Source organism: Coturnix japonica, chromosome 11 (assembly GCF_001577835.2).
Source record: "Coturnix japonica isolate 7356 chromosome 11, Coturnix japonica 2.1, whole genome shotgun sequence".
NCBI classification, from domain to species: Eukaryota; Metazoa; Chordata; class Aves; order Galliformes; family Phasianidae; genus Coturnix; species Coturnix japonica.
This window is the reverse complement of record NC_029526.1, coordinates 16,815,623-16,826,253: the sequence shown is the minus strand read 5'-3', so window position 1 is coordinate 16,826,253 and position 10,631 is coordinate 16,815,623. Positions and strand designations below refer to the sequence as shown.

Sequence of the window (10,631 nt, the reverse complement as noted above, 5' to 3'; positions counted from 1 at the left end):
CGCTGCTCCCTGCACTCCCCATCGCTGCACACAGGGGATGGGGCTGAGCCAGCCCCGGGTGAGGGGGGTCTGCTCTGAGCCCTTGGGGTGCACAGAATCACAGCGAGACAGAGAAGGGTCTTAAAAAAGGAAAAAGGAAAACCACATCCTTTATTAAAACTTCCCTAAAACTTCTACAGCCCCAGCTCAGCCCGCTGGTACCATCCTGGTACCACAACAGTACCACCCTGATACCACCCCGGTACCACAACGGTACCACCCTGATACCACCCCACTACATCAAATTCATAGTTGCTTAAAAAAAAAAAGTTGAAACACACAGGAGGAAGCCAAGGCTGCTTCAAACAGCACAGGGAGTGCAGGAGAGGGCAGCGCGGCCCCAAGGCACGGGCAGGGTAAGGCTTTGGGCAGCAGCAGCGCTGGTTGGGGGCTAGTCATCGTCTCCCCACCGCCATAGGAGCTCCGCCAGCTTCTTGAAGCGGTTGCCCCACTCGTTGAGGTAGTCGTAGTCCTGGTCCTGGTCGGAGGCGGAGGAGATTGAGGGAGCTAGCGAGGTGGCTCCGACCTCCGCCTCGTAGTCGAACACCAGCAGCGGAGTCGTAGGGGGGGGCCGTGGGTCCGTGTCAGCCGCCTTCAGGTTCTGTAGGAGGGCAGAGGAAGGGCTCACCCGCTGCTCCCCCCGCGCTCAGCCCTATGGGATGGGGACGCTGTGGGCAGCCCAGCAGTGCGGCGGCAGAACGGTCGGGCTCACCTCATCGATGAAGTTTCCGATCTCATCGGGGTTGGCCGGCCGGGGCGGTACTGGGGGGCGGCCATCAGCGGTGGGGGCCACGTCATTGCGGATCACCTCAGGGCGGGCGTCCAGGCCGCGGTGCAGCTGGCATCAGGTTCGTGAGTCCTGCGTGGGGATGGAGCAGGATGAGGCTGACACACAGGGAGCACTGCTTTACCCCCCATCCCCAGGCCTGGGCCTCACCTGGTCCTCCTCACCCCCACCTTCCTCCCCATAGTAGAAGATGTTGTCCCTCGTGTCATCCTCAGGCAGCAACAGCGGCTCCTTCACCACCTTCCTCCTCCTCACCAGGAGAAGCAGCAGCAGCAGCACAACTGCAGGAGAGGAGCTGCATCAGTGGTTCATCCCCACGCCACATCCCTGCAGCACCCCCACACTCCGAGCTGTTGGGCACTCACGCAGCAGGGCCAGCACAGCGCCCAGCACGGCGAGCACGATGGGCACACCGGTATCCACCCGTGGCTTCTGAGCACAGCTCTCCACCCTGCCCTGGCAGTCACACACTTGTGCTCTGATGACAGTGACCTGGTCCTTGCCCTGGCGGTCGAAGAGCCGCAGGTAGACATTGTACAGGTTCTGCTCCAGGGGCTCCGTCAGCCACAAGGCAACGGTGTCACCTGTGCGGGGTAGGTGACAAGCCTGACTTCACCATGTTGGCTCACGTGGGACCAAGTGCAGCACCACCTCGAGTCCCCACGTTACCTCCACTGCCAACCTCCACCGCCCAGCTGTCCCCAGAGCCGTGGCTCAGCTCTGCACGGAAGGGCCCGGTGTTGGGAGGCAGGTCCCGGTCGGTGATGGTCAGCACCTGGGGCACAGGGCTGCGGTTACAGATGACGATGTCGCGGGGCTCGGGCTCAGGGCCGTGGTCATTGACATCCAGCAGGGTGAGGAGCAGCGTGCCAGTGCCTGTGGCGGGTGGCAATCCTGCAGGGAGGAGTGGGGCTGGTAAGGGACCCTCGGCAGCAGGACTCCCATGCTGGCAGAAGGCGTTGTGGGCAACGCAGGCACCACTCCCTGCCCTGGGGCTGAGCGGGACGCAGCCCCCGTGACACCAGCAGCACATGTCCCTCACGTGGGACTGCAGCCTGATGGGAATGTGGGAACAAGGGCCCTTTTCACAGCCGCCACACTCACCGTCATCCACAGCCAGCAGCACGGCCATGTAGGTGCTGTTCTTGGTGAACGGGGACTCACGGTCCAGCTGTTCCCGTGCTGTGATGAGGCCGTTCTCAGGGTGCACGGCCAGCCAGCCCGCGGGGTCACTGCCCATCACATACCTGTGGGCACAGTAGGTTGGTCCTGCGGGGCATGGCAATAGGGATCCCTCTGTGACCCCAACCCAGCCCTGCTCACTTGATGCGCTGCTGCTGGGCTCTGTCAGGGTCCTGTGCTGTATAGGAGGCAAGGGGCTGCCCCAGCGGCACATCCTCTGGCACTTGGGCCAGCCGCAGCGGTGGGTCGAAGGCAGGAGCCTCATTCACATCCTCCACATTGACCGTCACTGTGGCTGTGGCTGTGGGCAGCTTGATGGCAAAGGGGGCTTCATTGACCACAGCCACATGGAGCACAAACTGCCGCTTGGCCTCGTAGTCCAGACCCTGTGGGAGGGAACAGGATGGGTAGCACTGCCCAGGGCTGGTGGCTGTGCTACAGGGACAAGCAGGGGATGCTCACCTTGGCCGTGCGCAGGACACCCTCGTTGCTGGCAGGGTCAGTGGTGATGGCGAAGGCACCGCCCTCGTTGCCCCGCACAATGGAGTACACGGCACGCCATGCTGGTGTCTGTGGCTCATCCTGGTCCGTGGTGACCAACCGGGCCACCTCCAGCTCAGCTTCATTCTCTGGCACAGCCGCCTCATACTGTGGATTAGGAAAGGTCAGCACGAAGCCCACAGCACCTGGCATAACCTGCCCCCATCCCGGCCACGGTACCGTTTTGGGGTCAAACTCCGGGGCGTTGTCATTGACATCTGTGATCTCAATCACAGCCAGCGCCGTCGTGGTCAGCCCCTGCCCGTCCAGGTCGGCCGCCTGCATGGTCAGCGTGTACTCCCGCACGCGCTGCAATGGACAGACAGACATCAGCACCCACAGCCGCACTGCCAGGGTCGCCCTGCGGGCAGGGTCCCACCTCCCGGTCGAGGCCGCTGGCGATGACGCTGAGGGTGCCGGTGGCGCGGTTGACGGTGAACATGTGGGGATGGGGCTCCCGCGGCTCCTGGCTGAGGATGGAGTAGGCGATGACACCATTGTAGGTCTCCACATCATCATCAGCATCCGTGGCATTCACCTGCATCACCGAAGTGCCTGGGGGGCAATGGGGGGGGGGGTCTGTGTGAGAGGGTTGGGTACGGAACACGCACCCCCAAGAAGGACACATCCTGCAGGAGGCAGAGCCCCCCATGCAGCACAGCCCCACCTGGCAGCGCGCCTTCAGGCACGGAGCCCCGGAACACCTCCTGTGTGAACTGGGGCTTGTTGTCGTTTTGGTCCGTCACCGTCACTATGATCTCCATCGGCTCCTCCACGGGTTTGCCATTCTCGGACACGGCGTGGGAGTAGAGCTGCAGGGCAGAGGGGTGAGTGTGGAGACAGCACGGCATGGGGGTGAACCCAGCGCCCCACAGCAGGGACCTACATGGTACTTGTCAATGTGCTCCCGGTCCAGCGGCTGCGTCACCTTCATCCAACCTGTCTCCTTCTCAATGGTGAAGATGCCCTCGGGGGGAGCATCCGCCCCCTGCCCGGTGATGCTGTAGAAAATCTTTGCCTCCCGGTCCCGGTTGGATTTGATCTGGGAGGAGATGCAGTGGTGTGGGGCTGTGCCTCCCCAGTGCAGGGTGAGCCCTCCATGCACCCCTCAGCCACGGTACCCCAGTCTGGGTGCAGGATCCGTGCCCGTGGCCAGCATTGTGCTGCCTTCGATGCACACAGCCATGCCCAGCCATGAAACCCCACCCAGACCCTTGGAAGATGCACACAGACACAGCATCCCTGACACCAAAGGGCCCCCCCATACCTGAACCAAGTTTTTGGGGAAGGGACCCCTCTCGTTCTCGGGAACTTTGATGGGAGGGATCACCCAATCCCTCTTCTGCCTCCTCAGAGCGACGTGAGCAAGGGGGACATCGGGGACCTCCTGCAGGAAGGGGGGCGGTGAGGGAGCGGCCGCACGCGGTGGGTTCGGGGATGGGGCTGACAGAGCGTTACCTGCAGGGAGCGCCTGCTCCGCGCGGGGACCCGCGGGCTGCTGCCATCCCGGGGCGGCCCGACGTGGGGCTCCTCGATGTCAAACAGCACCGCGCCGTCCCCAAAGGTCGCTGCGATAAGCAAAGGGTCAGGGGGCCGGGAGGGGACGCAGCCCGCTGCCCCCAGGCCCGCACGCCATTGGAACGCCCGCGGGGCTCCACGTGCTCGCAGTCCAGCTCCAGGGAGGGGGATTGGGAAGGTCAGGGCCGCTCCCAGCACGGGGGCGGGCAGCAGCAGGATCGCGCCTTGTCTTTGTTGCGGAGATTACGGGAAATTCCTGGGCACGCAGCGCCCTGCCCCGCGCCTCCCACCTCAGCGTGTCCCCGCCTCGGGGCTCCCGGCTCAGACCCCCCCGAGCAGCGACTCCATCATCGCAGGGTCCCACACCCGCGGCCACATTGCAGCCCCGACCCCCAGCCTGGCAGTGTTATGGGTTTAGGGGATTAGCAGCGCTAAGCCGCTCCGAGCGCACTGCTGAGAGGCTGCCTGGGACTGGGGGAGATGGGAGTGGGCGAGGAAAGCTGTGCCCGCGGGTCTCTGGGTGGGGAGGACCCCTGGAGGGTCCTATTATCCCTTTACAGAGCTGGAGCCTGGAGAGAAGCGCTGGAGGCCCTTTATGGCAGACAGTAAGGAAGATGATGAGGCCGGAAAGGCTGCAGACACACCATGGCTGGGACACGAGCCTCCGTGCCACGGGCAGCCCCCAGCCCTCAGCTGTGGCTGCTCCCTGCAGAGGGGACGGGGCCCCAACTCTGCTCCAGTGTCACCTCAGGGGACAGAACCCACCCCCCACCCCCGTACCCTCAGGTGCTCGGGGGCACCCTGCCCCCCACCCGCGGGGCTGCACCCCCAGCCCTGCCCTGGTACCAGCCCCGCAGCCGGCAGGAGCTGGGCCGTGGGCAGCGACACGCAGCATCCGAGCGGGCTGAGGTCAGGGCCTGGCACGAGGAGAGCACTTACAGCGAAGTGCTTTGAGTGCTCCGCAGCCATTAGGCAGCGCTGGCTGCGGCCGCGGTTCCCGAGCAGCTCCGCTCCCCGGGGACGTCGACGAGTAAACACCGCGAGCGGCCCCACCGGCACCGGGACGAGCCGCTGCCCCTCCCCACCCGGACCAGAGAACGGACCCCCGGGGCAGCCGCTCCCATCGCCCACCCGCCGCCGACCACCGACCCGCGGGGTCCCGGCGCCGCCCAGCAGCTCCCGGCCTCTCCCCACCCCGCGGCCCAACCGGAGGCGCGGACGGGACCCGAGGGGCGCCCGCAGCCCCCACCCACGGCCCGGATGGCCGCCGCTCGGGGCGGAGAGCAGCCGGGAAAGGAGCGCTCCCACCGCCCGGTGTGCGCGAGCAGCCCCCAGCCCGCACCCTGACGGCACCGCCGGGCCCCATCCCCGCGGATCGGTGCGGGGCGAGATGGGAGCGGCGCATCGCACCGAGAGGAACTCCGCCGCCCCGGGGCACTCTGCCCTCTCCCGACGCGCGGACCCGCACGGCACCGCCGGCCCGACGATGCTCGCACAGCGACGACGCCGGTTACCGGTTACCGCTTACCTGGAGCCGGGAGCGACCCGCGGCGCGGCCCCGGGGGGGAGCACGGCCGAGCCGGGGCGGCGGCGAACAGCAGGAGAAGGAGGAGCGGGCAGAGCCCGCAGCGCGACCCGCACATGGCCCCGCCGCCACCGAGCGCCGCGCCACGACCCGCCCGTAACAACGCGCCGCTCCAGGTGAGGCCGCGGCCGCGCAGGTACCGCCCGCTCCGCCCCGCCCCGCCCCGCCCCGCATCCCCGGGAGCTCCGCCCGCTGCCGCCGCCTCCCGGTGCGTCCGTGCGGCCCCGTGAGAAGCGCCCCGGGATCCCGGTGCCGCCCGCAGCGCCCGTTCCTGGCACCAACGGATCCTTTCCCACGGGGCTGCGTGGGGTCGGGGTGACCCGCAGCACCCGGCGCTTGGCCGCGTTGGATCCCACCCCGTCGGCCTCTGCCCAGCGCTGCCCCCGAGCGATGGGGCTCCCGCTGCCCCGGGCCCGCATCCCACCCCGGGCTGAGGGAGCGGCTCCGGCTGTTAAAGACAGACGCAAAGACGGCACGGAGACCCTCCCCCTGTCCTCAGCAACATCGTTCCCTGTTGAACACAATAAAGCACGAGGGTTTTCCTCGTTCCTTTTGCTTCCCTGTGCCCACGTGAGCCGAGCAGGGGCAGTGTTGCCAGGGTGAAAGTCCACAATGGGAGCCATGATGTGCCAGCCCTCAAACGAGCGCAGCAGGGCCGGAGCCATGTCACGCCGAGCCTTCACCCTCCTCATCCTACTCGTGCAGGTGGGACCCTCCGCATGGCGGTGTGGGGCTGTAGGGAGGGGCAGCAGGGCTGGAGCACAGCCCCACCATCATCCATCCTGCAGGACGTGGCGCTGAGCTCTCAGGCAGATGTGCTGACCTTCCCCAAGCACGACTCCGGCTTCCTCCGGAGGCAGAAGAGGGACTGGATCATCCCCCCCATCAGCTGCCTGGAGAACCACCGGGGCCCCTACCCCATGAGGCTGGTGCAGGTATGGGGCCGAGGGCTGAGCACAGCATCACGGGGACGGGCACCAGCCCCTGGGTGTCCCCTCTCAGTGCCCTGTCTCGCCACCAGATCAAATCCAGCAAGGACAAGGAGTCCAAGGTGTATTACAGCATCACGGGGCAGGGAGCGGACAGCCCGCCCGTGGGCATCTTCATCATCGAGCGTGAGACGGGGTGGCTGAAGGTGACGGAGCAGCTGGACCGGGAGAAGATCGATCGCTACACCGTGAGTGGGGGCTGTGGGGCGGGCGGGGCCGTGCGGGGCCGTGGGGCTGACGGTGCCCCCCCCCCCGCAGCTCTTCTCCCACGCCGTGTCAGCCAGCGGGCAGCCCGTGGAGGACCCCATGGAGATCATCATCACGGTGATGGACCAGAACGACAACAAGCCCGTGTTCGTCAAGGAGGTCTTTGTTGGCTACATCGAGGAGAACGCCAAGCCAGGTGTGGGGGCTGGCGGGCGGGCGGGGGGCCGGGAGCCCCAGGATGGAGCGATGCCGGGGGCGGCGGTGCCGCGTCCCACCAGTGACGTCTGCCCGGCTCTTGGCTCTGCCCAGGCACCTCCGTGATGACCGTGAACGCCACGGCGGACGATGCGGTGAAACACGGACAACGCATCGTCAGCTACTCCATCGTCAGCAGCAGCCGCCCAGCCCGCACCCCAGATGTTCACCATCGACCCGGCCAAGGGCGTCATCAGCGTGCTGGGCACAGGGCTGGACCGGGAGGTGGGTGCTCTGCTTTGCGCCCCACGGTGGTACAGACCGCACACAGAGGGGCGCTCTGGGGTGCTGCTGTGGGAACGCGGGGCCTCTGATTGCTGGAACCTCATCTTGCAGACACTCCCAACTACACGCTGATTGTCCAGGGCACCGACCAGGAGGGCAAGGTCTGTTCCAACACACCGCCACGGCCATCATTGAGGTCAGGGATGCCAACACAACATTCCGTCTTCACCCCACCATGGTAGTGTTCCCCACCCTGGCTGGCTCTCCCCAGCTGCTGCCCTCCCCAGGCTGCCCATGTGTGAACCATCCCTGTGGCCCTCTGTGCAGTACGAGGAGGCGGTGAAGAGAACAAGCGCGGGTATGGAGGTGGCCAGGCTGACGGTGACGGACCAAGACGCACCCAGGCTCCCCAGCTGGCAAGCCGTTTACCACATCAAGAGCGGGGACCAGGATGGTGCCTTCAGGCATTACCACCGACCCAGGACCAACAATGGCATCCTGAGGACAGCCAAGGTGCGTCACGTCCCTGCCAGTGGCCCAGAGTGGGTCATGTCCCCATCGGCCCCACTACCACTCAACCCTTCACCCCACCCTGCGGGCCTGGATTATGAGACCAAGCAGCCGCTATGACCTGGTGGTGACGGTGGAGAACAAAGTGCCCCTGTCTTGCCCATCACACTCCCTCCGCCAGCGTCCTGGTGACTGTCTGGACGTGAATGAGCCCCCGTCTTCATGGCCCCTGTCAAGAGGGTGGAGGTACCAGAGGACCTACCAGTGGGCACGAGGTTACATCCTACACGGGCAAAGACCCCGAAACAGGGACATGAGACAGAAAATCACGTGAGTAGGGGCTTGGCTGGCAGAGAGAGAGCATGGGGGTGGGGGGGCGGTTTTTTGGAAAAAAAAGCTTTTTTTTTTTCCCCCCTTTTGGGAAAACCGGGGGGGGGGGCCTTTTTTAATTTTTTTTTTTTTCGCCTCTTTGGGGGGGGGGGGGGGCCCCCAGGGTACCGCATGGGCAGCGACCCAGCAGGCTGGCTGGCATTTGACGACCCAGAACGGCATCGTTCACGGCCGCCCAGCCGACCTGGACCGTGAGTCAGTGCCGTGCACGCCATCAACAGTACATACAAGGCCATCATCCTGGCTGTGGACAATGGTGAGGCTGTGCCCCCGCTGCAGGCAGATGGAAGCTCTGGGGATGTGGTCTCTTTGCCTCGCTAACGTCTGGCTTTGTAGGGGTGCCGGATAGCACCGGTACGGGGACGCTGCTGCTGCTCCTCCAGGATGTGAATGACAACGGGCCCACCCCAGAGCCACGGTCCTTTGAGATCTGCAGCCGGCAGCCTGAGAAGCAGGTGCTGAGCATTGTCGACAAGGACCTGCCCCCACATACCTACCCCTTCACAGTAGCACTGGAGCATGGTTCCAGCCAGAACTGGACTGTCAGTATAATAAGCCAAGGTAAGTGCTGTGGGGTGCAGGACACTGAGCAAGGGCCAGATCCCAGCTACTTCTTTCTGTGCTACCCTGAATGCCACCAGCACTGAGCTGCTGCTGCTTTCATGATGGGGAGCTGCCATGGGGCAGAGTCCTGATAGTGTCTCCACACCTGGGGACGACTCTGAGCCCAGTCCCCTCTCTCTTGCACAAGATGAGCTGGCCGTGGGCCTGAAAAAGGAGCTGGAGCCGGGCGAGTACAACATCTTCATGAAGCTGACGGACGGCCAGGGCAAGGCGCAGACAACACTGGTGAAAGCCCAGGTGTGTGAGTGTGAATGGACAGCCGAGAACGAGCGGAGGTGCATCGTCGGTGGGACCGGTACGACCGAGGTGGGTTGCACCCCTCCCAGGCAGCCCTAGTGTGGATGAGTCTGTGCTGTTCCCTGTGGCCCAGGATGGAGCTGTGCTCCCACACCTCGGCGCACTGCAGGAGCCAGGCAGGTCGAACGAGCACAGCTCGTCCAGGTGACACCCGAGGGGCTCCGCTCTGCCCTGGCACCCCGACATCCATCTGGGCTCAGGTCCACCAGCCCTGGGGCTGCGCTGCTGCCAAAGCGTAGGTGCTGCCGAGGCACCTGGGAGCGCTGCCCAGCGTGGAGCCGCCTGCACGGGCCGGCCCAGCCGGGGAGGAGCGTGCTGGGATAGCGGCACTGAGCCCGGAGCTCCGCGGGGAGGGCGGCCGGGGCAGGGGATGGCGATGTGAGCGGTGGTACCGGACGTGGGGGCTGGAGGAGCAGGATGGAGGTGAGGCAGGTAAGACACCGGGTGCCCTCACGTGCTGTTGTGCCTCCAGCGCCGGCAGCCGAGGCCCACAGCCGGTGCTGGGCTGGAGGCGAGCACCCACCCCACTGCGGCACGCTCAGATCAGTGTGTTTGTTGCGGGTCCCACCCCATAGAGGGGCAGGTGCCCCGCTCTGAACTGTGCCAGAGAAGGGGGGGGGACACCCGGGGATGGGGGGTGCCCAGCTGTGGCAGTGCTACCCAGCATGGTACAGGGGAGATGGATGGTACAGGGCACTGCAGAGGCACCGCAGCGCTGTTCCCTTCCTGTGCCACAGGCTCCAGACAAGCCCGAGCTGCTGAACGGTTCCCTCACCACCCACGTGCTGAACACAGCCACAGGGCTGCCCGCTGCCGGCCTCGCTCTGCGCCTGGCACAGCTGGGGGGGCCGGGAGGACAGTGGATGGAGCTGGCACAGAGGTAGGAGCGGCAGCAGGCAGAGGAGATGGCTGCCGGCATCGCCCATGGTGACTTCTGTGGCCAGCCACATTCTGCTTCCTTATTCTTTCAGGAGGACAGATGCAGATGGGCGCTGTTTGCCCCTCCTGCCCCCTGGACAGGCTGAGGCTGGCACCTATAAACTGCACTTCGAGACGGCGGCTTACTGGCAGGGCCTGGGGTACACCAGCTTCTACCCCTTCGTGGAGGTACCAAAGGGCTGAGCAAGGGGGCTGGGGCGCTGCCAGGAGCCAGCTCTGGTCACTGCAGGAGCTGCAGGGGGTTGGGTGCTGTGTCCTCAGTCCTCAGCCCCGCTCCTGCTGCACCGCCAGCACTGCTTACAGGGATGCCCAGGCTCCAGGCTGAGCAGGGGCTGCTTTTGGCCACGACTTTAACCCACCCGCCACCTCCCTTCGCTCCCCCAGGTCGTCTTCACCATCACTGACCCAGCCCAGAAGCTGCACGTCCCACTGCTGATCAGCCCCTACTCCTACACAACGTACCGGGGCAGTTAGGGCAAGGCACATCCTCACTCCAGTGCCACGGGGAATCTGACTGATACTATTAAAGGACTCAAACAGCACC

General features: G+C 65.4%; 3 protein-coding genes across 4 annotated transcripts; 2 read left to right on the top strand and 1 right to left on the bottom strand.

Annotated features, from left to right (window-relative positions):
* Positions 1-118: 118 nt before the first annotated feature.
* Positions 119-5,790, bottom strand: LOC107319512 (B-cadherin-like). The gene is given in 15 exon segments (XM_015874377.2): positions 119-640; positions 752-898; positions 977-1,107; positions 1,192-1,410; positions 1,496-1,720; positions 1,931-2,073; positions 2,150-2,394; positions 2,471-2,656; positions 2,729-2,857; positions 2,928-3,103; positions 3,216-3,360; positions 3,435-3,590; positions 3,816-3,935; positions 4,007-4,116; positions 5,595-5,790. Coding segments are annotated over 15 exon segments (2,457 nt in total). The 5' UTR covers positions 5,710-5,790; the 3' UTR covers positions 119-430.
* Positions 5,791-6,002: 212 nt separating this feature from the next.
* On the top strand, positions 6,003-8,874 carry LOC107319443 (cadherin-1-like). Its single transcript, XM_032447145.1, is given in 12 exon segments — positions 6,003-6,356; positions 6,440-6,586; positions 6,673-6,828; positions 6,899-7,043; positions 7,157-7,244; positions 7,246-7,331; positions 7,439-7,500; positions 7,503-7,565; positions 7,655-7,840; positions 8,019-8,167; positions 8,449-8,483; positions 8,564-8,874. Coding segments are annotated over 12 exon segments (1,521 nt in total). The 5' UTR covers positions 6,003-6,263.
* On the top strand, positions 8,434-10,629 carry LOC107319511 (5-hydroxyisourate hydrolase-like). Of its 2 annotated transcripts, XM_032447002.1 has the most exons (6): positions 8,434-8,483; positions 8,564-8,788; positions 8,979-9,157; positions 9,886-10,028; positions 10,120-10,255; positions 10,472-10,629. In XM_032447002.1, exons 3-6 carry the CDS (start codon positions 9,035-9,037, stop codon positions 10,559-10,561), a joined length of 492 nt encoding a protein of 163 aa, XP_032302893.1. In that variant the 5' UTR covers positions 8,434-8,483; positions 8,564-8,788; positions 8,979-9,034; the 3' UTR covers positions 10,562-10,629. The 2 variants fall into 2 exon arrangements, with proteins under 2 accessions (XP_032302893.1, XP_015729862.1); XM_015874376.1 differs by lacking the exons at positions 8,434-8,483; positions 8,564-8,788; positions 8,979-9,157 and adding an exon at positions 9,164-9,580.
* Positions 10,630-10,631: the final 2 nt, after the last annotated feature.

Bases quoted from the DNA above. Each gene is read 5' to 3' on its own strand.
- LOC107319511 (XM_032447002.1), top strand. From the start codon at position 9,035: ATGAAGCTGACGGACGGCCAGGGCAAGGCGCAGACAACACTGGTGAAA. The intron at 9,158-9,885 runs GTGGGTTGCACC...CCTGTGCCACAG, and splicing joins GTGGGACCGGTACGACCGAG to GCTCCAGACAAGCCCGAGCT. The intron at 10,256-10,471 runs GTACCAAAGGGC...TCGCTCCCCCAG, and splicing joins GCTTCTACCCCTTCGTGGAG to GTCGTCTTCACCATCACTGA.